A 27,693-nucleotide genomic window follows, 5' to 3' on the forward strand; every position below is an offset into this window, starting at 1 on the left:
TTTTTTTTTACTAATTTATTCTTGTTACATCTCAATGTTTATCCCATCCCTTGTATCCTCCCATTCCTCCCCCCCCCATTTTCCCATTATTCCCCTCCCCTATGACTGTTCCTGAGGGGGATTACGTCCCCCTATATATTCTCATAGGGTATCAAGTCTCTTCTTGGCTACTTGCTGTCCTTCCTCTGAGTGCCACCAGGTCTCCCCCTCCAGGGGACATGGTCAAATGTGAGGCACCAGAGTACGTGAGAAAGTCGTATCACACTCTCCACTCAACTGTGGAGAATATTCTGACCATTGGCTAGATCTGGGAAGGGGTTTAAAGTTTACCTCCTGTATTGTCCTTGGCTGGTGCCTTAGTTTGAGCGGGACCCCTGGGCCCAAATCTGCCTATCATATTGTTCTACTTGTAGATTTCTAGGACCCTCTGGATCCTTTTATTTTGCTGTTCTCCCATGCGTCTCTCATTTAGAGTCCCAATAGGATGCCTTCCCCTCTGTCCCAGTTTCCTGGTAAGTGAAGGCTTTCGTGGGACATGCCCCTTGGGCTAGTATGCAGATATAAGTGAGTATATACCATTTGAGTCTTTCTGCTTCTGGGTTAACTCACTCATTATGATCATTTCTAGCTCAATCCATTTATCCACAAATTTCGGGAATTCCTTGTTTTTAATAGCTGAGTAGTATTCCATAGTGTATATGTACCACAGTTTCTTTATCCACTCTTCTACTGAGGGACACTTAGGCTGTTTCCATGTTCTGGCTATGATGAATAAGGCTGCTATGAACATGGTTGAGCAAATTTTCTTGTTGAGGCATTTTTTATGGCTCAATGAAAAAAAAAGTTTTAAATCAGTCTAATCCTTTAAACAGAAGAGTGCCCGTTCTTTTACGGTAGGTAAGAAAATGTTTATGGGAAAGACAAAGCAATACATTTCATTCAGTGTATTTCTTCCACTTAGAAAGCTGTGTTTGCTTGGCCTATGAATTTGGAGAGAGCAAAAGGACCTGTGAACAAAGAGACTAAGCCACTGGCATTCCGCGAGGCAGAGCAAGCTATAAGGAAAATGGAGGTACCGATACCCTTAACAACTGAGTAAATAAAGCCTTGCCTCTTGAAAATATATTTATGAAACATTTATCTAACATAAATATTAACAAAGAATTCATGGAAATACCTGAAACACTTTATCTTCAGAGGAACCACCTCCCCTAAATCCCTCCCTCTTTAAAAAATGCTGTTTAAATCTCAGAATCAGATCAGATTGATTCAGGCAGAAAATAGTATGGTTCTCTGGAGGGGTGAGTACTACAAGATAAGTGAGTAGTATAAGATAAGTGCATATGACCTTCAAATGAGACTCTTATGTCACCTTTTCTCAACTTATTGGTAAGAAAGACCCAAGTTAACAATTTTGTGATTGAACAGATCCCTAAATGTCAAAACTTCCTCAGTGAGACCTAGCGTTTCTCTCATCTCTGTCCATATGTGGGAAGAAGGAGGAAAATGAAAACCATTTGCTCTAGATCTGATGTTGGCATTATGCAAATACTTCCTTTGCTTAAGGGCTCCAGTGAGAAGGGTAGTACCTTCCACCTGGCATTAACTCTGAGTGGCTTTGTGAATTCCTTTGGTCTATTATGTTGGTTGGTACTTTGGCTTCTTTGGCACCCAGCACCAGCTGATGCCCTGATCTGAGTCCCAGTTGGACAGCCTTTATTGCTCAGCACTGTAGCTGTCTCCAGGGCATTGTTCTTGAGACTTCCAACAGGGCAGATTTGTGCAGTTGGCCCATCTGGACAAGATCTGTAACAAGTAGAGCTCTGTGCAGTAAGCTCATCTCCATAGTCCGCCCCCACCATCCCCGCCTCCGGGCTGCAGCAGCCTGACACCCCAGCCCCATCAGGGACAGTATCAAAGAGATACTCTCTGCTCCTTTCAAAGGGGTATTGCTTGTGGCCTCTCATTGATTGGCACTACCTGGGCAGAAATAAGAACACAGGGGCTCTCTTCTCTTTTCAATTTAATCTCCTCCTATAAATCAGTTTTTAAATTTTAATTCTTGAGATGAGAGTGCTAAAATGGTCAATAGAAGTAATTTCTAGACTTGAATATGGTAGTACACACTGTTAATCCTAACACCAGGAAGGCTGAGACAGGAGGATTATGAGTTCAAGGCTAGCCTAGGCAGCAAGTAAGTTCTAGGCTAGCTTATGATATACAACAAGACCTTGTCGCCCACCCTCGCAAAAAAAAAAAAAAAAATCTAGGTCACTACCTTGATCATTCCAAAGCACTTTCTTTAAAAATCAAGGGAAACAAAAGGGCATCTCATTAGGAAAGTCAGACAAATTCAGTATGAAGATAGAGAAAGAAGGCTAGGCTTGTCCTTGCACTGGCCATTGGATTTACTGACTTTGAATTTGGAATACTATGTAGAATGAAATAGTGAGGGAGAGTTGAGATAGAGAAGAGAGGGAGATGGGGACAGAGAAAAGGAGGGAAATTGGAATGGACAGAGGGGAGCTCCAATTACATAGTTAATTATTATTCTGGGTCCAGAGAAAAGGACACATTATTTTAAGAGATTATTTGTTTGTTTATTCCAACTGCTGTCCTCACACTTAATCTTTCTCATCTCTTTTCTGTGTTCTTTCCAGTCAGATAACTTCAAAGAATTCAATGTAACAGGTCCATGTGTCCCCATAACCCAGAGTGACACACAGCCTACTCTATTCTGACCTTTCTTGTAGCTTTCCCGAATACTCGTATGGAAGAAGAAAGGGAAACACAAAGGAGTAAAGAACCCAAATTATGGCTTTCCACATTGTACAGCTTCTACCCAAGGTAGGTAGTTTGTTTTTCTATATGCCCAGGTAAGGACCCTCTGTTGCAGTTATTTTACCAGTATGGCCTAATAATAAGCATTGTTATTACGGCAGTATTTTCTAACCTGATAGCAATCAATTAAGACACAGACACTTGTTATATTTTAAAATAGCCTTAATTAATCCGGGGCAGGGCAGATATTAATCCCTAAACTACTTCCCATAGTGGGGCAAGTATGGGATGCCTGACCCAATCCCATGCCATCTGCTTCTAATAATTTCTATCAAGCTACCTCCCATCCATAATCCCATATACTTGCTAATGTTCTTCATCTGGGCCAAATCTCTATCCATGCCGGCCATGTGCTTCTCCTCCACCTAACCCATGAAGGTGCAACCTTCTTCCCCTCTCTAATCCTGTCTCTCTTCTTCCCAAGATCCTCTCTGTCTCCCCAAGCCCTGGAACCTTAGCCACGCCTATCCCATCTGCCCTGCCCAGATGTGATGATGGCCTTTTATTGGTCAAACAGGTTAGGCTCTTAGGCAAGGTGGGTCACAGAGACAGCAAGCAATAATTAGCATCAAAATACATCAGACCAACCTCTAGCAACCCTCTACTTGCCTAGTGTCTCCTTAGGAACTTTTAGGCCTACTCTATTCAGAAGGAGGTTGCATGGCACCATTATTTTCTTGCCAAGAGAAGGTGAAGGAGAAAGCTAGAAGGTCCTAGAAAATGAAGAGACTTTGGAGAAAAAGAAGAAACAAAAGAGGAGTAGTGTCTCTAAAGATTATTTCTGCACTCCACTCCTTAGGTTTTAGTACCTTTCATCTCATCTTTCCTAGATCATTACATAAGTATCTTAAAGAACAAGCCTCCCCTAACTCTTTCCTACCCAGCAGTATAACAAAACTTGTGGTCATGCTACTTGATTAGGGACTGTAACAAGTATGTCTGGGACCAGGAAGGTTAGGTAGATATGGAAGGGTAGACTTTCTGAGAGTGCTTGGCTTCTTTCCCTGTTCTGAAAATGTTAGCTTTTCTGGGAGAAGTGAACGTCTCTCTTTTAGGTCATATAACAGTGCCCAGGCCCAGTGCTGCCTATGGTTACCCCATCCTGGTTAAGAGGTGGGAGATCTGTGTTTTTGTCTTCCTGTCAGTATGGACATCTGACTAGGTCATTCAGGGCAGTATTTGTGGCCTGAGAAGACTCCAGATTTGAGCTTGCAGTGGGAAGGAGAAAAATGCCAAGTAAAGGCCAGGCTCTGAATAGAAGTAGAACAGATGAAGATAACAAGACCAAGAATCCAATAGTCTAAATATTCTTCACAGAGGAGCCCCACCAATGACCGAAAGTCATTTTGGCATTAGGCACATGGACAAACAAAGAGAAATGGCAGAATAAGCAGTAAATCTGGATTAGGGTAGCTAAGCCATGTTTGTGAGTACAGCCACCATTGGCACTAGGCAGTTCCCACATAGCTTGGGAACTGGTAATTGAAGTTGTGAGTGGAAGGACAAGAAGGAACTGTTCAAGCCCCCAATTGAGTCTGATAGAAGGGAAAAAGCCTACCTGGGTGAAAGCAGGTAGTCAGCAGCTGCACACTACCCTGTTCACAGTGCCTGGTGGATATCTTCTGACCTTAGAACTTTATAGACAACCCAATAGAAGATATTGAAGACAAGAAAAGTAAAAGGGAAGACAGCCCTGGAGATGGTGTCAATTCTCTTGGCTCGGTCCACATAGAGTTTCCTCATGTTTTCTCCCTCCTTTAGAAGAGGGGCTGGAGGTTGGGGAGTATAAATGCTGGAACCTTCCATTGGGCCTCCATCCCTTCCTTGTAAGCAATGCCCTAGGCCATAGCCTCGAAAATAGAAGCGGCTCTCTCGTATAATGTCTTCTTCCTAGAATTACAAGAGATAAAAGATGGTATTGGAAGTCAAAGTAGAAGCCGGACCACGCATAAGTGTCTCATAGGCAGTGCAATACAGGTAAATTGCTTACTACCCAAGCCCACTACATGATTTTTGATGACCACAAAATTATTTAAAATATATATTTTTTTATTATATTATATATATATATTTATGTATGTATATATTAACCAGTTGAATGCTATGAGTTCATTTACAGCCATGCACTGAGGTGCCTTTTGAAAATGTGTAACATCATTTGGAGTCATCTAAAACCCACTGAAGTGTGAATATCTCAATGTCAAATTATCTCTGTCAGGTAAATAGAACAACAAAGTCACTAGATGGTGAAGGTGAAATATTTTGCCTTGGTGAAATTGATGTTAATGAATTTTAAAAGATTTTGAATTAGTTTGTTTTATATAGAATACATTTTAAGCATGATTTTTGACTTAAAGCTAAGAATTCCAAACGTTTCAAATGACCAAATGAGATGGACCCTACTTCTGAAGATCTATTACTGATTTCTTTGCAAATTAGTTGATTGAACATGGGCGTCAATAAATCTATGGTAACACTTATTACCTGATGTACATTACATTCATATACAATGCATTTCTTTTGATAGCCACATTAACATGAAGGAGGTACATTTTTATATAAGCAGTACGCGGTAGACAGCAAAAAAGTCCATTAATATAACAGTTGGCTGACAAAATATGAGTAGCTTTGACATACATGAGAAACAGTAAGTAAGTACAGATAGAGGTTAAAAAAATAGAAGGGGGAGGAGGAGAAGGAAGAGGGAAAAACACCCACAAGAATTTTACCTATGTAAGAAGCCCACAGCCCTTCACCTCTGAACTTACTTGCCCTATTTTTTTTTTTTTTTTTCATTTTAGGGCATATTTGAGAAATATGTCCTTCAAATAGAAGATGATCCTATAAATTAAAAGTGTTGACTGCTCTGCAGTAATCAGCTAAGAGATGGTCTGAAATGGCATGCCCCGAACTAAGGGCATTCCTGAGACTGGAGTTTCTCATTGCTCACACTGGAGAAGTCCAAGGTAAAAGAGGAAGAGTAAGCCACCCTAGTTACCCGATGTAGTTCTATAAATTACAAGAATAAGAAAAACATATATTGTGTACAGATACATATGTATATGCAAAATGAGCACAAAGGTGTTAAACATTTTGTACAATTCGAGAGACATTGTAGGATCTTTATAGCAAGGCCTTTGCAGCTACAGAAAAATTGAAAAGTAGGTTTGTAGATGAGGTATTGGTATGGCTGGTCATAGCACTCTCAATTATTACATTAACCCAAACTGACCTGTTATGAGGGCAAGCCTGGTACTAGGCAGCAGTGGCAGACGAACTCAGGCCAGAAATTCACAAGCAAACCCTATCCCTTTTTCTGCCATGTGTTAGCTCATCTATAGACTTGTTAACCATTGTCTTCCCAGTGGCAGGCACCATCCTTGGAACCTAATAAACACTCAGTAGATCCCTGTTGAATGGACAACTGGACTGAAGAGGCACATGCTTCAGGATAGAAGGAATGGAGTGGCTCTTTGTTCTTCTGATGCCAGTAGCTTGTCAGGGTCCCAAACTAAAGAGTCTACTCAAAAGGGTGTCCCTCAGTTATGAAATATTTGGTCAGAGAAACAATTACTATTTATCCCACTGGACTGTGGTTTGATAGCCTGTGGTTGTATCTTCTAGTTGCAGGGCTAGGTGAATAGTGGGGTACAGGATCCCAAACTGAAATGCTAGGGATTTATTATGGTCTTCATAGAGAGTTGTATGTATGTGTGTATGTCAGAGGCAGTTCACTATCCTGGCTCTTCACCCTTGAACTGTTATAATCTGGCAGCCTGAAGGCTCTGCTCATTTATCATTTTGGCCTTTTTTAAAAAAAATCAGAGGCCTTGATTCATTTCACATGCAATCTATAATTAATTTTCACATTTATTCTACAGGGGAGGTTTGCTGTGCCCATTTTACAGACAAAGAACCAGAGGCAAACAAAGTATCTCTCTCACAAGGAATTGAAAAATGAGAGGGGTAAGTAAAATTAAAAAGATTTTTTTCCCTAGCATTTCAGTTTGGGATCCTGTACCCCACTATTCACCTAGCCCTGCAACTAGAAGATACAACCACAGAATATAGATATTAAGGCAAAAGATCTGAGGGAGAAAGGTAGATACAACTGCAATTTCTGTTTCTATTAGTCCTGTTATTTCTTCTTTTACCCAGTGAATCTGAAGGAAATTGTGTAGAAATACATCCCAGGCTAGAAAAAGTAATTTCAGCTGGAGTGTGGTGGTACATGCCTGTAATCCCAGCACTCTTGAGAGGCAGAGGCAGATTGCTGTGAGTTCAAGGCCAGCCTGGTCTACAAAGCAAGTCCAGGATAGCCAAGGCTACACAGAGAAATCCTGTCTCCAAAAAAAAAAAAAAAAAAAAAGTAGTTTCATAAGAAGAGAAAACATACCCAATAAGCTGCTCTTGGCTCTTTTTTATTTTGATATGTATCTTTTAGGGCTGGCCCAGCAAAGATCAGTAGCCTGAAATCTAAGGATCAAGGTGGCCTGGGTTTGGATATTAAGTATCAGATATTTAAGACAAATTCCGAATGGTATTTGTATATGTGTTGAGGAAGGACAATGTGCCATTAAATACCGCTTTGCAATTTCCATGGTTATTGCAATAGAGAATTTTTTTAATTTATCTAGGAGCTGAAAGGCTAGAGAAGGGAGCCAACCTGGGAATTAAAAGCCCAGTATAGATAGCGGGATATGAGGATGGGAAAGATACTAAATACTAAAGTGTGACAGGAAGGAAGAAAAGGAATTGGAGATGGGGTACGGTGCTCAATGGGAGATGGAGAGTTGAACACAGTTTTGAAAGTAAGCCCCTGAGAGGATTTGTGGGTATTTTGTAATTTTTTCTAGTTCTCAAATTATTGTATTAATAATAGCAAGAGTTCTTGTCTATCCAGCTTGACAGCCTTTGCCTTTGGCTGCTCTGTTTAGAGCCAGGGGCTAACCCTGCAGGGATGATGAGAAAAATGGTTCCACCCTTTCCTCTGAATCATTTAGACCATCTGGGAAAATGAGGCAGAAGTGCATACAAAAAAAAAAAAAAGTCTTAACAATTCAGGCAGTGCCATGGGAGAAAAGCACATGGAGGGGATAAGTGGTTGAGAGATTAGAAAGAAAATGACGAGCCCTACAGCTGAGAGGGAGGTGACTGGCTCCTGAAGAACCCTGTCTTGACCTGGACTCTAAGCTCCTGAAAATTAGAATATTTCTCCCCTCTTCCCTTAGGTTTTTCTCACGACTAAAGGCTTCTAGTTCTTTTACTGGCACATCAAGGCCCCCAGAGAGGGTCTAGACAAATACGGGCTCTCAATATACTTGTTCAGCATGTTGTTTGGGACCTCCAGCACTGCTGGATGGTCTCACTGGCATTGAATTAGCTCTCGGAAACTCAAGGAAGGGGTAGTATTAATGACACCGGTTTGGCTTTCAGGTTTTATTCACATTAATAATAAGCCACCGTCCACTTTTGGGCAAGCCACGGGGTCCTAAGTAGGCATCAAGCTTCTGCTGAGTAACTTTGTAATAAGTGAGTACTATGACACACTCCACTATAAGCTCTTGGACAACCTGCATATAAGCATGAGCAGACAGAAGTTGGACAGTAGCTGCTTGGATGGGTACAGGGTAGGAGGTAGGACTAGCGTCACGCTGAGTAGCTTTGTAGTAACTAGTAATCTTTCTTACTGGGACATCAACACAGGCATTTTAGGCAGGAAAGGGATTCTGGGCTATTTGACGACCTGCTCTTCTTTCCTAGGAAGGCAATGTTAAAAAACGTTTTTTTTTTAAAAAAATTCTATGAATTTTGGTATCTGCAGACAAGTTTCACACAACTGAACAAGAGGCTGCAGTAGTTATTTTAGGAAAGGGGGCATCCTGTTTCCTTTCCTTTGCTATCTCTGTACATGTTTTCCTATCCCCACCATGAGACAGGAAAGTCTTCTAGGCAAGTCTCTGAAAGAATTTATTCAAAGAGATGCAGTTGTAGATCAATCCACTAGAGGGCTCACTGTTTAGGAACCATGAAAGAACTAAAGAGAGGAAAGAATAGGTATTCAGAAAAATCTACATGAGATAGGAGCCCTGTCTCCACTGAGAGGAACCATACCAAGGGATGTAAAATCATGCAGATAGTTTGTGTGATCATTGGAAGTCATATGGTAGGGGTGCAGCAGGAGCAACTGAGGTGGGAGTTGAGTGTTACGAAAAACAGTTGTATTATTAGTATGTCTCAGATAGGCTAGAGTCAGAATTGTGTGTGTGTGTGTGTGTGCGCGCGCGCGTGCGTGTGCGTGTGCTGTTGTGGATTAAGCCGTGTGTGTGTGTGTGTGTGTGTGTGTGTGTGTGTGTGTGTGTGTGTGTGTGTGTGTATTTGACAAGCACTGAGCTACTGAGCTACAAGTGCTGCCCCCTAGAGTCAAGATTTTAACAGTGGGTTTAGGTAATTTGTTTTCTGTCCTCCAGCAGTAATTATGTGTTTGGCCTCTGGATTAAGCAGAAAACATGGAGTCAAAGCTCAAGACACTGTGTCTCTGAAGATTAAGCAACCAGTAGCAAGACTTTTGGCTTTGCTCATAATTGGAGCTTGCTTTTCTCAGGGTAGCCCAGGCACCTCTGTTGTCATGACAACTTACCTAGTGCCTATTGTCTGGGCAATTGAGGGAAAACTGCTTCTGTTGTCATGACAACAACTTCCTCTTCTATCTCCCCTTGGTGATCAGTCTGCTCTGGAAGAAATGGGGCTAACAAACAAGAGTGAGAAAGAACACCACCTCAGCCTACCAACTCTGATGTGCCTGATGCAGAGCAAGACAAGTTCCACCAATCAGAAGAGGCAAGTAGTGATCCTTCAATTCCAGTGCAAATATGGGGGCCATCTCACAATGTTCCCCTTGAACAGCACTAGAGTCTGACTCTGAGTTCTTAATGGGAGGACAGCTTAAGGTGCAATCCTTCTTGATGTGAGGAGAACCAGAAACAACTATTATTACTTCTCAAAGCAATAACATCTGTGATAAGCCAATAAGATTCTAATACTGACAAATATGTTTTTGTTTGATTTGAGACAGGGTCTCTGTGTAGCCCTGGCTGTCCTGGACTCTTTGTAGACCTGGTTGGCCTTGAACTCACAGAGATCTGCCTGCTTCTGCCTCCTAAGTGCTGGGATTAGAGGTGTGTACCTAGTCCTGGCTAACATGTTTTAAGTGCTTACTATGTGGTATACTCTTGATCCCTTTACTGCCTTCTAAGGGTTAATGTCTCGTTTGATAGGTAAAGGAAACAGAACCAGAGAAACAAAGTGAGTTAACTGTCACTAGCCTAGGACTAGATTATAGGATTCCTGATTGTCTAGTCCTACACCCCTGGGTTGGGACTTAGTTTGTGGGAGGAGTAATAGGGAGGAAGGAGTTCAAAGGAGAAGAGAAGTGGGTCCCTCTGTTTTGGCACTCACCATGCGTTGCCGTCTCTGCCTTCTACGAAGTCTCATAAATTCCTTATGCTGACGAGAGACAAAATTGACTGCAGCATACTCAAGCAAGGCAGCAAATACAAAGAGCAGACATACAGCCATCCAGATGTCTATAGCCTTCACATAGGATACCTGCAACATCCATGAACAGAGCAGTTATCCTTTCTGGAGTCCTTCCTGTTAGTGTTAATTTTACTCTGAAACTTCTGTGCTTTTAAAAGAGTCTGTCATGATATGTATCTTTATCTGAAGGCCCATGTGAAAGAGATCAGGGTATCCATCATCCTTTAGCTCTCTACAGTCTCCATCGTTTACTTTTATGAGCCTTCCCTCCTTACTCTTCGTTTCCTTTCTTTATTCTTCTTGCTAACCTGTTTTGCCTTCTGTTTCTTATCCTTTTTTTCCTGATTCCTCTCTTTCAGTAAATAGTAATGATCAAAATCATAGTTTTGCCCTCTGGTATGTCCTGGGTTTCTCATAGCCAAAGTGACAATTAGGACGGGCTCACAATTCCCATGTGAGATGTATGGAAACATGTACTACTCTGAGAGAAGGGGCTTTAACAGAGATCACTTAGTTAAAAAGGTGCTGTTCAAACTGGGAAGTTCTGAGCTTTCAAATCAGTGGACTTGACATTTACCTAGGTTACAGCTTTACTGGAAGACTAGGAACTCCTCCACACCTGTTCTACTGTTGACCCTGTGGAGTTTTCTGCTGCCTTTGCAAGAGTCACTGCTAAGGAATGGAGTGCAATGGCAAGCCAAGACATCATCTCTCACCTGGGAGAGAACAGTGTGTGTTTTCCGTCTATATGTGCTTGGCTTGTGCATACCTCTTTAGCATCCATCACATACCTGGCCAGTTCCTCCACTAGACTGAGCATTTCCATGCCATGGCCTATTTTTATGCTGTTCAGTGTTCCATCTCCTGTCCCTGAGTGCTTGACACATACATAATACGTGTTTTATGAATGAGCGGATGTGTGTTCATCTCTTCTGGCTCCTAGATTCTGTCTCTGCTCTTTTCCTCCTTTACCTCATGAGCTAAGGCCAAGATATAGAAAATTGATTCTTTCCTCCCTGGTACAGCTTGATCTCTTGTCTTCTATTTAGCTCTTCCGGTCTGTGAAGCCTCTTGCAGCTATGGAAATCAAGAGCCTGCCAAAGAGATGGAAATCGATGCCTGTAGGGTGCCGCACAAGGCAGAGAAAGAATGGTTTCTGGAGACTATGGAGAAAGACTACCCCAACTAAGTTCCCTTACAAAGAAATCTCTTCTACTCTTATCCAAGAGCGCTGAGTTGTGTTTCAGGTGGGAGTGGTTTTGCTATCCGATGCCTCTAGCCTGGCCCCACCTCTTTCCTTAAACCCTCAAGCAAACCTAGAGTTGCACAAACTGAAGGGTAAGCAAGGGCCCCATGGCTTCTTGTTTTCTTTGCTCCATGGCTCTACCTAAAGAGATCATTCATTTCAGACTACATGCCTGGATATTTTGCTTACTGGCCAATGAGGTTATTAAAAAGTCATAAAAATATAGCAAGAAGGTACTAAGCATTGCAAACAAGTAACCGCTTAACAAAGTCTATTTTTCCAAATGAGGAAACTGTGTGATACCTAGGAGCAGATGGGTGTGCTCACTCACAGGAGGGGACCAGAAAGGAAATTCTCTTGGCAAGAAGGCATAAACTGCAGTATCTTTCGGGGTTATGAAGAATCTTCTTGCTTGGCAGAGACAAAAAAAATTTAAGGTAGGGCTCTTAATGCAGCGATCCTCATCTAAGGTTACTATAGTAATACAAATATCATAGCCCAGACTAAGCATATGACTCCCCTAAGAACTTCATGAATAACCCAGTCCATTTAGGAAACACATACAGGAGGGGCTTCCTGACAACATCCCCTCAGGTGCCTCATGCTAATCTGAACGTGGTCGCTGTTTCATCGTATAGGGGTTTTTGAAGTACCTCACAGGTTTCCTAGCAAATGAGAAATCAGTAGGGAAATATCACCTGCTTTGCTTCCAGATCCAATATTCAGTTTTTAACTCTATAATAGAATTAGCACTTATTGAGCAATTATTATGTGCCAAGCACTGTCCTTGTATGTTAATAACTAATTTATTTTTCATAACAATTCCAAGGAGAAGGTATCATCCTTAATCTCATATTATAGGCAAGGCAACTGAGAGACAGTTTACCCAAGGTCATACTATTCGTAAATAATGAAGCTGGAATGTAAACCTAAAGCTGCCTACACTTACCCTACACTTACCCTCCCCTACGGCAATTTCATAAACATGCCATCAGTGTCCACATTGCACACTGCTTAGTCTCCAATAAAAGAAAGTCTACATGGAACAAACAACGAGAGAGCATATCTCAGGACCAGGTTCCAAAAAAATCAGAATAAAAGGGGATATGTTCAAGGCAAGATTCATTATTATTCTGTGACCAGGTATAGTACCCTGGTACATAGTACGTGCTCAAAACATATTTGTTGAATGAAAAATAAAATGGTCTCACTCCCTGATTTGCTTAGAGCCTTGCTGACCATAAGGACTTTGAGGTGACCTTTAAATTCCCTACATGAATACACAATGCAGGGAGAACTGTTCTTAGTCCTATCAGCACAAATTTTTCTGCATAGTCAAAACATTAACAAGCCCCAGATGATCAGAGTCTACTGTCTTTAATTGCTATTATATTTGCGATCTCAAAATATTCTCCTCCCCCCCCAAATAAACACTTCCATTTAGAGCACTTTGTAATAGTACCTTATTTGTTATAGAAAAGGACAGAATTTGGTTAAAAATTCTTACTATTTGGTTGTTTCTGGTCAGCATTCACCTTGAAAAGGTCATTTACCCTCTGGTCTGCGTTTTCATCTGGCCTAGGAGAGAATAGGCCTTTCTCTGGGATAAGGGTCTTTTACATGCTAGTACTCCCAAAAGAAAGTTAAGTAAGGCACTATCGCTACTCATTCCCTAGCCAGCAGCGTTCACGTTGTTACGCTGTTAGTAAGAGTATGCTATGGAGAAGAGGAAATGCTGGATTCGCATTTAAAACCCAATCCAAGGTATAGAGGGAGTAGACAGCAGGGAGCATGCGATAGATGGGAAATAGGAGACTTGATGTCAAACAGGTTCTCTTGCAGATCTCTTTACCTTAGGCAAAGAGGCCCTGGAGCCAGAGCTCTGGGTGGTCATGGTGAGGACAGTGGTGATGCCAAGGCCTACACGAGCAGGGGCAGCATCCATGTTGATCCAGAAGGAGACCCAGGACAGAATGACAATGAGTAGGCTGGGAATGTACATCTGGATCAGATAGTAGCCCATCTGCCGCTCCAGGTGAAACTTTACCTCAATGCAGGTGAATTTTCCTGTAAGAAAAGAAATGAAGTTTTGGCCCTGAATCCCCAGAGTGCAGCTTGGCCTGAGGGAGTGTAGGTCAGGAGTAGGGCAGCCTTGCTGAACCAACCTCTGGGATGCTCAGCTGGCCCCAGGTAGTGCCAGATGCCTAGACTATGAAAGCTCTCAAATCAGACATAAAGATTGTCTTCTTGCTCCCAGAATATTTCCTTCCACCATAAGATCTTTCAAGTAACAATTATGGAAGGAGGATAAAGAGTAAGAAGGCTCCAGAATCAACCTTTCTAGGATTGAATTTCAACTTTTCACCTAATAGCTATGTGATCTTGAATAAGTCATTCAAGCCTTATTGTTGTTATGCTTTTTGTTTTTGAGACAAGGTCTTTTTATGTAGCCCAGGGTGGCATCACATTTGGAATTCTCTGTTGTGCCACCACAGCAAGTTCCATTCAAGCATTTTGAACTAGTTTTCTTGTCTAGAAAACAGAGTAATTAACAATACCAACTCCATCACTGGCTGGTACAAAAGTTAAATGAATACTGTATTTGAGGTGCTGAGCACAGTAGCTATTTCTTTTGTTAAATCATTGCTAAGAAAGAATTAGTTTGGCCCTCATTTGGATGTCATTATCCTTCTTTGTACTTGCTCATATCCCAGAGTCTCTCTAGCAACGGCTAGAATAAACACTGCCTGTGTCTTAAGCACGTGAGAAAAACCAGCTAGTATGCAGGTGGAAAAGATAGTAGGCATCAGCACTGGATACTGACAAGCAGGTTCCCATAGAGCAGTGGTTCTCAACCTGTGGGTTGCAACCACTTTGTGTGTGGGGGAGGTGGGGGGTAGTCAAATGACTTTCACAAGAGTCACCTAAGATGATTGTAAAAGACAGATATTTACATTACGATTCATAGCAGTATCAAAATTACGGTTGTGAAGTAACAACAAAAACAGTTTTATGGTTGGGGGTCTCCGCAACATAAAGAACTGTATTAAAGGGTCGCAGCATTAGGAAGGTTGAGAACCACTGTTCTAGAGTATCAGGCACTATTGTGTTCCACCCTGAGGCAATGAATTGGTGTTAGGCACATATCTCAGTGCTCTTCTTCTTTCTGTGCCAACTCTCTTTCCTTTATCCTGCTTCCCGTGGCTTGGAATCTAAGACAACAGTAGTTTACAGCTTCTCTCAAAACCGGAGGCCTAGGATAACACAAGAGGAAAAGGAGAGGATTTCTACAGCCATCTCTACATAATCACAGGGAGATGGCTTTCAAGATCCCCTCACAAATACCAAAATCTGTGCATGCTCAAAACGTTTGTTTGTTTAGTGTGTGTGTGTGTGTGTATGTGTGTGTGTGTGTGTGTGTGTGTGTGTGTGTGTGTGTGTGCGCGTGTGCGTGCGCGTGCACATGACACAGCATATGTATGGAACTTAGAGGACAACTTTCAGTAGTCACTTCTGTCCTACCGTGTGGGTTTTGGGAACTGAACTCAACTCACCCACTAAGCTATCTTGTCGGCTGTAGATTGCTTATGCTATAACACAATGTAAGTTCTATGTCAGTGGTTGTCACACTGGATTTTTAGCGACTAATGATAAGGAAAATTCTGTACATATTCAGCACAGATGAAATTTATGATTAATGCTTTTGTTCTGAGGTTGGATGGACCTTTGGGTGTGGAACCTGTGGTAGCCAACTGTGTGTTTTAATGTTATTCTGACTAAGGCTTAGTTCTCACCTGATTACCCAGGACCAGTGACTTGAACTTACTGCTTGGGTCCTCGTCATGCTCTATGACTCTGTGACCTCCTACTTGTCCCCTTGTCTACCCCTACTCAACACCATGGGCTTGATGCCTTTACTATGGACCCATATTTTCTTTCCATTCATTCTTTTGCTGTAATAATAGTTTGGGTCTTAATTATCAGATTAACACTTGTTTAATATAGAAAAATTAGCGAGAATAACATTTTAAGCTCGTATTTATCAAATCACTACTAAGTGCCCAGACTTTTTATACTTCAAATTCTGTAGCATTTTTTGGGGTGGGCAAAATGATTATCTCTCATATTACAGATAAGGCTATAGAAGCATAAAGAAATTAAACTGTATTTCTCAAGGGTAATCAACCAGTATATAAAGAATCTAGAATCTCAACTCAGGGTTATCTTATTGCAAAGTTCTTGCTTTTATCTATTGTATTACACCACCTTAGAAACATTTAGTAGTAGTATTTTCTTTCAGGGATTTTAAATACATATTTTTGTTTTGTTCTTATAATTTTGCTCTGCATATAACATTGAATCTTATCCTTTTTTATATTTGTAATTTTTCATGAAGACATAAGAACTGTGAAAGTATTATGTTCATAACTGCATATTCTTTTACCAAGTAGGCACACTGTATAATTTACTTCTGCCACATGGGTGGGTGTTTAGAACAATTCCAAATGTTTGCTAGCATTAATAGGAGGAACCAAGTGACTAAAGCCAATGAGATACTTTGTAATATTTTTTAAAAAATATATTCTAAGGAGTGGAATTCTTATACAAATACATAGGAAAAATTTATCTTCTAGACTAACGTTTCTCAAAATACAATATTTCCTGAGCTATCTGCATCATAAGCCTCATGATACTTGTTAACATGCAAATTTCTAGGCATTTCCTTTAGTATATATGATTGCAATCTCAGAAAGTTATAGCCTAGGAATCAATGCTTTTAAAAGACTCCCTAGAGGAATATATAGAGTATAAAAGCTTGGAAACAATCCAGCTACAAATTGCCACTCCCCTCCCAAGCCTCTACCCGTTTCTACCCCCAGCTATAGTTTCTAAATTGAAGGAACTGTTCTACCCGCCAGTCCCTCACAGCTAAGATGCTAAAGGAAATGAGTAACCAGCGACTCTTAGGAACTGCTGAAGAAATGAGCTGTCCAGTTTGGGAGAACAGTTTCTCTCCACTTCCCATGCTCCACATCCAGGAAAAGAATGTCTCCTGATGTCCAGAAGAGCTAGGCAGCGGAGGTGGCTATGGAAAGTATCCGTGGTCAGCTGCCTGCTCCCTCAGGCCTGCTTTTTTTTTTTTCTATTTGAGTACAACTATTGACAGGTTTCACACAAAGTTGACCCTAGGAAAAATAAGACACCTTTGCTGCTTATTGTCACAGGCCTGTTTGCTCTGCAGTATATGAGAGAGAATCAAACATGGGCTTCGGGGTTAGATCTGTATTCTAATTCTGAGTCTGACATCTGTTAAAGTTGTGACAACTGATTTAAGCTCTAATTCCCTCCTATTAAGTTTCTTTAAATTTTTTTACAGTTATTTATTGTCATGTGTATATTTGAATATGAGCATGTCACAGTACATGTGTGGAGGTCAGCACAGTTTGTGGGAGTCAGTTCTCTCCTTCCACCAGGTAGATTCTGGGACTAAACTCAGGTTGTCAGTTTTCCCTGCTAAGCCATGTCTGTAGCTTTTCTGTTTTCTCTTTATGAAAGTGGTATTGATAGCATCTTCCATGATGAACTAAGTAAGTTTAGGAAGCATGCAGCATCATATCTCTTCTATTGAGACTCAGGGAGAACCTGGTTGCCTCGACCTCAGACCCTCTAGTGCCTCACGGACAATAAAGACTTGCCTGATTCTTACCTGTGTTGTAGTGCTTGGTACAATAACCTAGATCTTTTTCATCCCGCAAGATAAATTGGGGTAGAGTCAAGCCCTCAGCTACTTGGACAGCAGGAGCATCTTCTAGCCACTCAAACACGAGATCATTCATGGTGTAGCCAACTGCAAGTGACAGAGATATCATAGAGTTTCAGAGTATGTGCTTGGGGTGAGGATAGAGGTGGAGTTAAAGTTAGCAGGGTACATAGTTGAGGGATCAGGTTTCGAGTTTAGAAATGATATGCTTATTTTGGAAAGGGGGATGCTTCTAAAGAGAATATTTCCTCAGTAGTCATGGGCCTTTATTAAAAGAGCAAGTCAGAAAGATCCTAGACTCTGCTACTATCTAGGTCTCAAGCGTGGGAAATGCTTAGAGAAAAATTACTCTGGCAGACACAGGATGCAGGCCAAGAAGTTTGGAAAGATGTCAAGGACCCCAGCTGGGAACCTCCTGCCACATCTTAAGCCCAGAGGAGTAAGCATGTGTACCAACCACATGTCCTGAGCTGAGCCTCAGAGCCAGGGCTTCTGCCACTTCACCTCAGGGAAGAGAAAGCTATTTCTGTCCTTCCAGTCATGCATGGGAGAATGTGCATACCACAGACTCCTAGCCAGGGACTTGAGTTGGAAAAAAATTGAGAGTTAATAGCTGAACATGCCAAGTTGCTCACAGATTGCTTGCCGATCATTAGGGTTCATGTCATAGACGTGACCATGTTTTTGAATATAAGAGGAGACTGAGGTTTGCAGAATGTAGTGTAAGGTCCACGTAGCTATGTGACTTCAGGTGAGCCATCTGCTCTTTTGTAAAATAAGGCTAGCAGAGGCTGCTTCAACGTTTTTAAAGTTTTGAAAGTTGTTGTGAGGGATAATGGGAACCTGCCTGTGGAGATGGTGTATGAATTCTAGAGGGTGGACCAAAGGGCACTTTCTCTGCATCACTGTTCCCAAGTTTTTTTCTCTGAGGAATGTCTCCCAATCTCACAGTTTGACTTCACCCAGGTGATAGGTAATAGGTGAAGAGTAAATGAGGACCCTTCCTTGCCATCCTTTGGTTCTTGGCATGTTTGGCCTGTACAGGTTGACACCTTTGCCATAAGAGGAGACCTTGGCTGACTTCACCTCTTTAGGCACCTTCATGCCTGAAGCTGTCCTCTTATTCTCTGCAGTCATTATCTGTATTCGTGGAGAATCAGAGTTCCAGGAATAACTCTATCTTGCCCCAAACTGGCATGCATCTATATGGGCATCTTCAGTGCCTTAATTCTGGGAATGTAAAGACAAAGCTACTGTAGGGACTACAGGAAGACATTTGGGCACAGGAAGCACCCTTCAGACATTGCTGCATGGCCAGCAGAAGCACAGTTCTATATAAGGCTTGGAGTCATTATATTCCCTAGCACCATGGAACAGGCAGCCCCCCCCCCCAAGTACTATGGGAATACAAAAACCACCCTGGGCTGGGTGTCAAGGAAACTTGGCATCTAGTGTCATCCATGACAAGAACTGATTGTGTAGCTTGGGCAAGTGCTTGTCCTGCCTGAAATCTTATTACCTAGCTATTACTCCTGGCCATGCCTTGTGGTTCACTAGAGACACTTACAGCTTTCCAGCTGCATTGTGCAGGTCTGGATGTCCATTGGGAAGTTCTTGAGGTCCATTGGGCAGGACAAAATGAGGGTCAATCTGGTTGGAACAGTGAAAAAGTTAATGATACCAGTTTACTGGGGTCCATCACTGTAGCACAGACCATCTTCCCACCCTTCCCCCTCCATCTGGCTTCTTCCTCTTGATACAAAATCTCCTTGCTATATACTAGGTGCACCTGATACTGTAGAGCACATTCCCATTCTTGAAGATGCGCAGTAACTTGTTGTCTGTGGTCACCTCATGGAAGTTGGCCCCTTTCTCATTGGCAAAGAAGAGATCTGGCTTCCAGATAGAGTCAAGCATGGAGGGGTCTAGGTCCAGAGAATCGTCAGGATATTCTCGGTAGGCCAGACGTGGGTCATTCCACTGCTGCCGCAAGAAGACATTTACCCGGTAGTCCTGGAACGGTGGAGAGGAGGGCCTATTAAAAGCAGTGCTTTTCCTGGGGGTCCAATGAAGCCAACATGAGCAGAAGAGCCATGAGCAGGAAGTGCTGGAGATATTTCTTGGGGGCAGTAGGCATTTTGCAGTAGAGAAAGCTCACTTTGGGCAAATATGCCAAAGATGGGAGAGAAGAAACATGTATTTTAAGTACCTACTATGTGCCAGACTCTCTTCGCTAAGTGCTGGTTTTGTAGGACTGGAAGTTGAGCGCAGCTTCTTGAGCATGCCGGGCAAATACTGTACCATGAGCCACATCCTCAGCTTGGAGTGCTTTCCTTAGACACATAATTTTATCTAAACCTCACATCAGTGTTAGGTGGAGAATGGTTTTATGATTTATACTTTTCATATGAGTAACAAAGACCAAGAATTATTGAGGTCAACCTATTTGGATTTGAACTCAGATTTTTTTTTTAACTCAGATTTTTTTCTTGTTCAAAGGCCTGTGCTTTGCATTGGGTGACTTCATATTTGATGAACTGTTCTTAGACTAGTTTGCAGTTGGCTAGGGAAACCCTGGACTAAGAATAGCCTCACAGTCATCAGCTCAAGTGTCCCGTGGCCTAAGCTGGGATCAAAAGCAGGAAGAGAACAGCAGAAAGGAAATGTTCGCGATATGGTGAGCTTCTCCCAGTCACATGGGAATGGAAGAGGGGAATAGGAGGACCCCTTACCATGGTGGTCTCAGTGACGGAGCCAAAACTGTTGATGAAGATGTTGCAGGTCACATTCACAGGTGGGCCTAAGGGTAGCAAAGCATAGCCCATTGGCAGGGCATTCCAGAAAGCTGAGCGCAGGCTCTTCAAGTCCCTCTCTGAGCTTCAGATCAGGCCACTGCTGGGAAAAGACTGACAGCTACACAGACCCACAGGCAATAGGGAGAAGAGGCTCTTTCTGAGCTATACCATCTAGCCTTGAGTGCCCAGCCTCCTTCCTTAAGGACAGCCAACAAGTACTGGCTAAGCAGTGTGCCACCCAAAAGAGTAAGCATGGGGGAGGATTTAGTAGATGGGTGTTTCTTACCTTTGAAATTGGGCCTAATCCTGGCATCATATCCAGATGTTCGTCCCATAAGCTTGTCCAAGAAATCAGAGGGGGACATTGGCTGGGATCCTTTGGGCCCAGATTTAACATCCTCTTTTGCCAAAGCCACACTGGACAGGAAAAGAAAAGTTTGAGGAGTGTTGCTTCTACTTACCACAGACTGTGCTTTCCTGTCTCCATCCGCCTTTGCATCTACCTGTCAGACAGGAAGATAAGACAGAATGGGTCTCTGGCGTACTAAATGAGGGGAACAAAACAGTCATGGATCAACACGCCTGCCCAGCAGCAGTCCTGGGAAATGGCTCTCCCATAGATTATATCCTCAATGCATGGCATTTAGACTGTTAACTCCATTTTACAGAGGAGAAAACAGGCTTAAAAAGTAGTTACTTGCCCAAAGTCTCACAACTTCTGAGTGACAAAGTCAGGACTCAGACACTGGACTAAGGGCCTACTTAGTCTTCTCTTCCTGAAGGCGCTTTGAAAGCATTCAAGAATGACATCTTATCTGGTGTGCTGTCAATATGGGCTAGCCAAGGATAGGCAGGGCTTTAGGACAAGCTGCTTCCCTGAGAACTGGCAGCAGTTGCTTAGGCAGCCTGTAACATTTGCAGGACTTAGGACCCAGCTTCTGTGGGAGTACACTAGCTTTGTGCCATTCACCCATCTGTCTGTCTGTCTATCTACCTATCTATTTTTATTTTTTGCATAGCAGGGAGCTGTGTTTAAATGTAGGATCATGACTACTACATGACTACTCAACTATGGTAATTAGGCAGGGCTCTGTAGCCACGGGAGAGTTTCCCAGTAGAGTGATCATACTGAGGCAAACTCCCATCTTTCTTACCTAACAGCTTGACTCAGGGGAAGAAGTCAATATGCTTTGTCCTGGCATAGAACCTAGCCTCATTTCTTTTGTCAGTCTTCCCCCTAAGAGAGCCGAAGGGGGTGGATCAGTAGGTAAAATGCTTGCTGCAAAAGTACAAGGGACAGCATTGAGATGCCCCAGCACCCAGGTTAAAACCCGGTGGACATGGCAATGCGTTTGCTATCCTACCACTGGGAAGTCTAGCTTTCCTGTGGCAAGCTGGGTGGTTAGACTAGGCACGAGGGATTCAGCAAAGCCTTGGGAGCCAAGCTCAGGCAACACTCCTGGCTAGACCAGGTCCTTTCTTGCTGCATCTCACTGTCATCACCGTGAACAGATATTATAGCCATCTCCACAGCTGCCGTGACTGCTGCACTGTGGGACTGAGCAGCAGAGTGGCTGCTGCCTTTCTACTCCTAGTCCTCTTTAAGCCAATGGGCCTCCTTTTTGCAATAAACCTGTGTTCTAGTCAGTCACTGGTAGACTATATTAAATGCTTCACAAGCCTTATCTTAGGCTAGTTCTCACATCACTCCTCCCTAATTATTTCTATTATAATTGGTTCTCTGAATCCACGGGGCACTGATTCTAGGACCCCACTGTAGATAACCAACTTTTCAGAAGACTACATATTTTATATAAAATGGCATAGTCTTTGCATATAAGCTGTGCACGTCTTCCTGTCTACTAGAAAATCATCTGTGGGTTCTAACACCTAGTGCACTGCAAATGTTATACAAGTAGTTGTTTAAGGAAAAAGGGCAAGGAAAATCCAAATATGGTCAGCACAAGTTCTGTTAAATATTTTGGGTCTGTGATGCTTAAATCTGAAGATGCAGAACTGATGGATACAAAGGCTAACTGTACATGGATTAAGAGACTGGACATGAGTAAGGTAAAGGTGAAGTGACTTCTCTGAGAGCCTATAGCTAAAGCCAAAATTCAGAGCCAGTGCCAGTAACTTAAGGATTCAATGTGTCTGTCACAGTACTGTCACAAGACAAGCAGCCTGGGATGATCTCTCAAAGAACCAGAACAAGGAAAGGTCAAGACCTGTCACACTGTGACTTCTTGGACTTGTCTTGAACCCCGAAAGTAGGAAGAATCCCTTACCCTGGGAACAGAGGCCACCCTGGCCCCTGGCAGGAGTAGTTAGAGCAGGTGGCCTAAGTATGCTGTGGAACTCCAAGGTGGTGATGCTGGGGCAGGCAGAAGTCTGGGGCTTCACCACAGAATGTCCACACTAGCCAGCTGCTGCTGCTGCTGCTGCTGGCCATCTGCCCCTGCCTGCTGGGAGGCCACATGGCCCTGCATCCAGGCCAACCAGACTTCTCTACTGTCCTCAGCCTCACTCGGGTCACCTCTCCACTACTCCCTGTCCTAGAACTCTAGGATAGGTTGTAACTCTTGTCTTCTTTCTGAGATGATTTTGTCTAAGGAACTAAGACTTACTTTGTGAAACCACTCTGCCCACCTTTTCATTTCTGGAAAGTTCCAGACACTGACAGAACCGGGAAGGATTGAGAACTGATAATCCTCATATAAGGCCTTGGGGTGATATGAGGAGAGAACTTTGATTCAAGGTTCTTGGGCAACGTTGAGCAGGTCACTGAATTCAGTTTCCATATATACAACAAATAGCTCTCTAAGAGCCGAGCTTGCTCTAATTACGTCCAGTTTATAAACACATATGCTATTTCTCTCACATGTTCTTGAATCTCGTGGCAGTCTCCCCTCACCAAGGGACAGCAAGGCCCAACTCGATGACCCCTTTATGTCTGTATCCTGTCAGCTCCCTCTAAGCGACCATTCTACTTGGCACTGCTTTTCCCTTCTAAGCATAGTGTTCCTCTCCTGGGCCCCATGTGTCATCATGTGTCCACAAGCAATGGAGCTGAAAGCACCTCAAGCAAGATGTTCTAGGATGCTCCTTGGATTAAAAGAAAGAAGACGTGGCTCTGGCATTCACTCTTTCTACTTTGTGAGGCATTCCTTTGAAGACCATTTCAGCCAAGCCTTAGCCGTCATTTCTAACTCAGCTTACTGTGTCAACCTAGACTAGCTTTTGTTATACTGAGAAAGGGACAGATGGTCAGGGAACATTTAAAAGGACCCCCCAAAATTCCTTGCCTGCAGACCCAGGAAATAAGTGCTACCTGGTGCCTCTCAAAAGGACAGTGAACAGCCATTTGTAAAAGGGCAGGATGACTGAAGAAAACTACGGTTCAGACAGCTCAGCTCCATCCTGCTGTGGTCCTGTGCAATCCTGTACCACCTGCAGCCTCTTTGGCAAACCTTTGACAGATGTATCTGTCATTTTTAGAGATCGAGCTGGTAGGGAGATAGGATTCAGTTCCAGGACAAATGACCTCCATTTTTGGGCTCAGCTACCTAACCCCTACCCAGGCCCATGCAGTTCACCCATTCAGAAGCTTCTCTACCAGCACTGGGGCCCTACATCTGTACTGGACAGCTCCTGGGTCCTGACTGAGGAGGGTGTGTCCTCCCCTGATGCCCTCCAGTCTTGGGCTTTTTTTTTTCAAACTTAGAAGAAACTCTGCCAGCTACCCCATCTGTTACCACCAGCCCCCAGTTAGTGTTTGCATGCACCTCCTTCTCACCCCACTGAGCTCACCTGAGGAGGACCTTCCCTGGCAAGGTCCAGAAAAGAAGGAAGAGGATTCCAGGAACAAGAGTTGTCATTCTGCAGGGACCTTGGAGTCCTTTCTCAGTCTGGCTGCCAAGGTGAGAGCAGGTATCCCCGTGGGCAAGCCAACAAACAATACAGAGCCCTTCTCTAACTCGGACTGGAATAAGGAGCCTGTGTGGCCCGGCTGGGAGTTGAGCTCTCTTACCTCTTCTGCCTCTTTCCTTCCCCTGCCTGTCCTTAGCAGTCAGGATCTAGAACTATTCCCCTGCCACTGAACCTGACACAGATAACCCCTACCAGCTCCAGCTCCGGCTTGGGCTTGTCTTAGACTGAAAAGGGCCTCAGCCTGCCAGCCAGGGAGCCAGAAAAGATTCTCTTTGAGTAGCAGTCACACTCTCCAAGCCGTGGAGAGTCTTGGAGGGGAGGGAGGAAAGAGACCGGTAGAAAGATGTTTCCCTCCCTCCCACGTCCCCCTAGATGCACCCTCGGAAAGCAGCAATTTAAAGGCACAGTCGCCAGCAGCTGGAGTGGGGTTCCCAGCTTGTCTGAGTACTGGGGAGGAGCTTGGGCTGCTGAGCTGCTGCTTGGGGAGAGCCTGAGGTGTTAGGTCCAGCCTCCAACTCTAACAGGAGGAAAGCTCGCTCGCTCACACACTCATGCTCACACGTAGTCAGCCTTATTCCTCCCATACCCAAAGGCTTTCCTTTTAGCCTAGAGTCAAGATGGGGCCCTGGAATAAAGTCTTAATGCTTTTTCTAAAGGGATAAAGACCTCAAGGGCTTATGGGGGACCCCCAGGGTATTCTGAAGATGATGGCTTCCAGTCAAATGGAGGTGAGGAAAAGGCTGACTGCAGGGGCTGCTTTTCTGTACCCTCTGGATGGAAGATGACAGCTCCTACAGCTCATAGTCTGTCTCTCTCTTTACCTGCAACTCTATCATTGTCCTATCCCCTTTAGCCTGGTAGTTGTGCATTCTTTCACCTGCTTGGTTTTCTCTACAGTGTCTGTTCCTCAGGGCTGCTTGTGGGAAGGGACAACTCTCCTGGGGTGGAGGTATGGGCCGAGCATGGCTGGGACATCGGTACCAGAGGTGGGAGGTAAGGTGGGGAAGATAGTGACCAAGCAACCAGATAGCCCTGGGTGTAGGACGAGAGACAGAGGGTGTGACCTAGCTTCCTCCTTTGCTTTCTGCACATTTGCCATGGCCCCCAGATGCTTAAGCAGCTCTGTTTTCTCCTGTCTGCCTGTTTGTCCAATTTTCCCCATGCTTCATCTAAAGAAGAGCTGGGACTTTCCCCTCATGCCCCTCCCTCCCTGCGTTGCTCTTCTCTCTTCCTCCTTCTCACTGAAGTTTTCCATCATCCATCTTTTTTTTTATCTGTTTTCCTCTGTTCTTTCTCTGTGTTTCACCTTCTATGCCTCCTGTCTCCCTCCCTTCTTTCTTCTCTCTTTCATTGTTTTCTTTCCCTCGTTCCCCTGTATCTTTTTTTTCCATTCTTTAATTTTATTAATTTATTCATATTACATCTCGATTGTTAGCCCTTCCCCTGTTTCCTCCCATTCTTCCTTCCCTCCCATTTCTCTCCTCCCCTCCCCTATGTCTGTGACTGAGGGAGACCTCCTCCCCCTATATATGCTCTTAGAATACGAAGTCTCTTCTTGGTAACTTGCTATCCTTCCTCTGAATGCCTCCAGATCTCCCCATCCAGGGGACATGGTCAGAAAAGGGGCACCAGAGTTCGTGTGAGAGTCAGATCTCACTCTCCACTCAATGGTGGAGAATATCCTGTTCGTCGGCTAGGTCTTGGTAGGGGTTCGAAGCTTACTGCCTATATTCTCCTTGGCTGGTGCCTTAGTTTGAGGAGGACCCCAGGATCCAGATCTGCCTGTCCCCTGTATCTTAAATCTCTCACTCTCTCCTCCTAAATTATAGCAGTGAGAAACCAAGCGCTTTCTTTTCCTCAGTGGAAACTCTCCTACCAGCTCTGCAGAGTTGGCGTGTATGCTGGGGGAAGGGATCAGGACCACTTTCTATACTGGCCAGTTTGTCATCTGGATGGCTGTAGCCTCTCCAGTCTCATCAGAGAGAAGGTGAGGAAGATTGGATGCTCTTCCCTAAGGGGTCCTATTGCCTATATAGAGGAATTAATAACAAGGCATTCATGTGTAGAACTTGTGCAGCAAGCATCTCCCTTTTTGCTGTGTTATTATTAAAGAAGAGGATTTTTCAAATTACAGATGAAAGCCAAAGAAGAGAATTTTCAAGAATAAATGCTGAAATATTGATGAGTGAGCTCAGCTTTTGGAATTGGGACTGAGACTGTTATATGCTTCAATGCTTATATGCTGGGTAAAAGCAAAATACTAATTACCCTGTAACATCTTTAGCCACCCTTTCACCTGCTCACACTTCCTCCTTATTTCTCTTAAGCATCACGTACCCCACTTTTAGGCAGGAAGAGAACCTGGAACTTTCAGGGCAGTGTACCAGGCTGGGGAGCTGAGAAAGCAGTTGTACTTGTCTCCTTTCTGTAACTTCCCCACCCTCTGACAGGTTTCAGGACAAGATGCTGCAAATTTATCTGGTCATATTTTTCATTCCACTGATTTCTCTAACATTGTCTCTTCTGTCTTCTCAGTTTGGTGGTATTTTCACATGTTGCCTACTAAGTACCCTCCCCTATATTCTTACCTATCTGGACTCAGTGTTCTTGTTGCTTTGTCAAGCAAGACTTACGGAACCACACCCACTGCCCTTAGGTCCGAGTTAGGAGGCCCTTTGTGCATTCCCCAGATCCCTCCTCTTCCAACCCTTCAGCATACCACACTCACTGATCTCCTTGCCTCTCCTCGGCTCTGTTAAGAGGTCCCTGAGAGCACAGACATATCTGCCGAATCTGTGGCACAGGATAGGCAGTTAGGGAACACCTTTTAAAAGATGTACCACATCAAACCCCTACACAGATCTAGCCAGTGGACAGGACATTCTCCACAGTTATGTGGAGAGCAGGGACTGACTCTGACATGAGCTCTGGTGCCCCATATTTGACCACCTCCTCATGGTGGGGAGGCCTGGTGGCACTCAAAGAAAGAATAAACAGGCTACCAAGATGAGACTTGATAGCCTATGACCATATAGTGGGGGAGGAGGTCCCCCTCGGTCTTAGACCTAGGGGAGGGGAATAGGGTGAAAGCAGGAGGGATGGAGGAATGGGAGGATACAAGTGATGGGAGAACAATTGAGTTGTAATCTGAATAAATTAATAAAAATTTTAAAAGATGTACCCTTAGCACCCAGGTCTTCAAGTTTACCATCTCTGAATCACTGTCCCTTAAGTCAGAATGATAGGTTTGACATACAGAGACGGGACCGGCATGAGGTAATGGTAATAAGAAGAAATGAGGAAGCAGTTTTTATGCACTTGCCCCTTGGGCCTGTGGCTCACATTCAGTCATCTGGAATTCTTGGCTAATGGAAGGCATAGTCCCCTCGGGACTGGTCCATTGTTGTAGGTCTCACCTCCTCTGTGCCTCATGGGATCCCTGAGAGCTCAAAGCATGGCTGGGTCAGCTTACTGGGAGGACAGATTCTTTCTCATGAGAGGCTGCAGCAATGAGCAAATGTCTGGCTGCTCTGATGAAGAGGTACAGCTTTTCTAGGGTGCCCAGGGGCAGACTGTGAATA

The 27,693-nt window shown here is 43.6% G+C and overlaps 1 protein-coding gene and 1 long non-coding RNA gene across 4 annotated transcripts; one reads left to right on the top strand and one right to left on the bottom strand.

Moving 5' to 3' along the window:
• Positions 1 to 938: 938 nt before the first annotated feature.
• LOC127185100 (uncharacterized) lies at positions 939 to 5,776 on the top strand. The gene is made up of 3 exons (XR_007830182.1): positions 939 to 1,072; positions 4,736 to 4,818; positions 5,643 to 5,776. It is a non-coding gene; the product is annotated as an uncharacterized LOC127185100 (long non-coding RNA).
• Positions 4,346 to 27,693, bottom strand: LOC127185073 (glycine receptor subunit alpha-4). Of its 3 annotated transcripts, none has more exons than XM_051141609.1 (9): positions 27,529 to 27,693; positions 20,469 to 20,599; positions 20,120 to 20,187; positions 19,177 to 19,400; positions 18,955 to 19,037; positions 17,334 to 17,474; positions 13,479 to 13,693; positions 10,300 to 10,449; positions 4,346 to 4,731 (listed from the first exon to the last, which is right to left on the bottom strand). In XM_051141609.1, exons 2-9 carry the CDS (start codon positions 20,545 to 20,547, stop codon positions 4,441 to 4,443), a joined length of 1,251 nt encoding a protein of 416 aa, XP_050997566.1. In that variant the 5' UTR covers positions 20,548 to 20,599; positions 27,529 to 27,693; the 3' UTR covers positions 4,346 to 4,440. The 3 variants fall into 3 exon arrangements, with proteins under 3 accessions (XP_050997566.1, XP_050997568.1, XP_050997567.1); XM_051141611.1 differs by lacking the exon at positions 27,529 to 27,693 and adding an exon at positions 23,993 to 24,060; XM_051141610.1 differs by lacking the exon at positions 27,529 to 27,693 and having other exon boundaries at positions 20,469 to 20,637.

Source organism: Acomys russatus, chromosome X (genome assembly GCF_903995435.1).
Source record: "Acomys russatus chromosome X, mAcoRus1.1, whole genome shotgun sequence".
NCBI lineage: Eukaryota > Metazoa > Chordata > Mammalia > Rodentia > Muridae > Acomys > Acomys russatus.

Bases quoted from the DNA above. Each gene is read 5' to 3' on its own strand.
- LOC127185073 (XM_051141611.1), bottom strand. From the start codon at position 24,060: ATGACAACTCTTGTTCCTGGAATCCTCTTCCTTCTTTTCTGGACCTTG. The intron at 19,038-19,176 runs GTGCACCTAGTA...TGTTCCAACCAG, and splicing joins AATGTGCTCTACAGTATCAG to ATTGACCCTCATTTTGTCCT. The intron at 17,475-18,954 runs GTAAGTGTCTCT...TGTCACTTGCAG, and splicing joins CACAATGCAGCTGGAAAGCT to TTGGCTACACCATGAATGAT.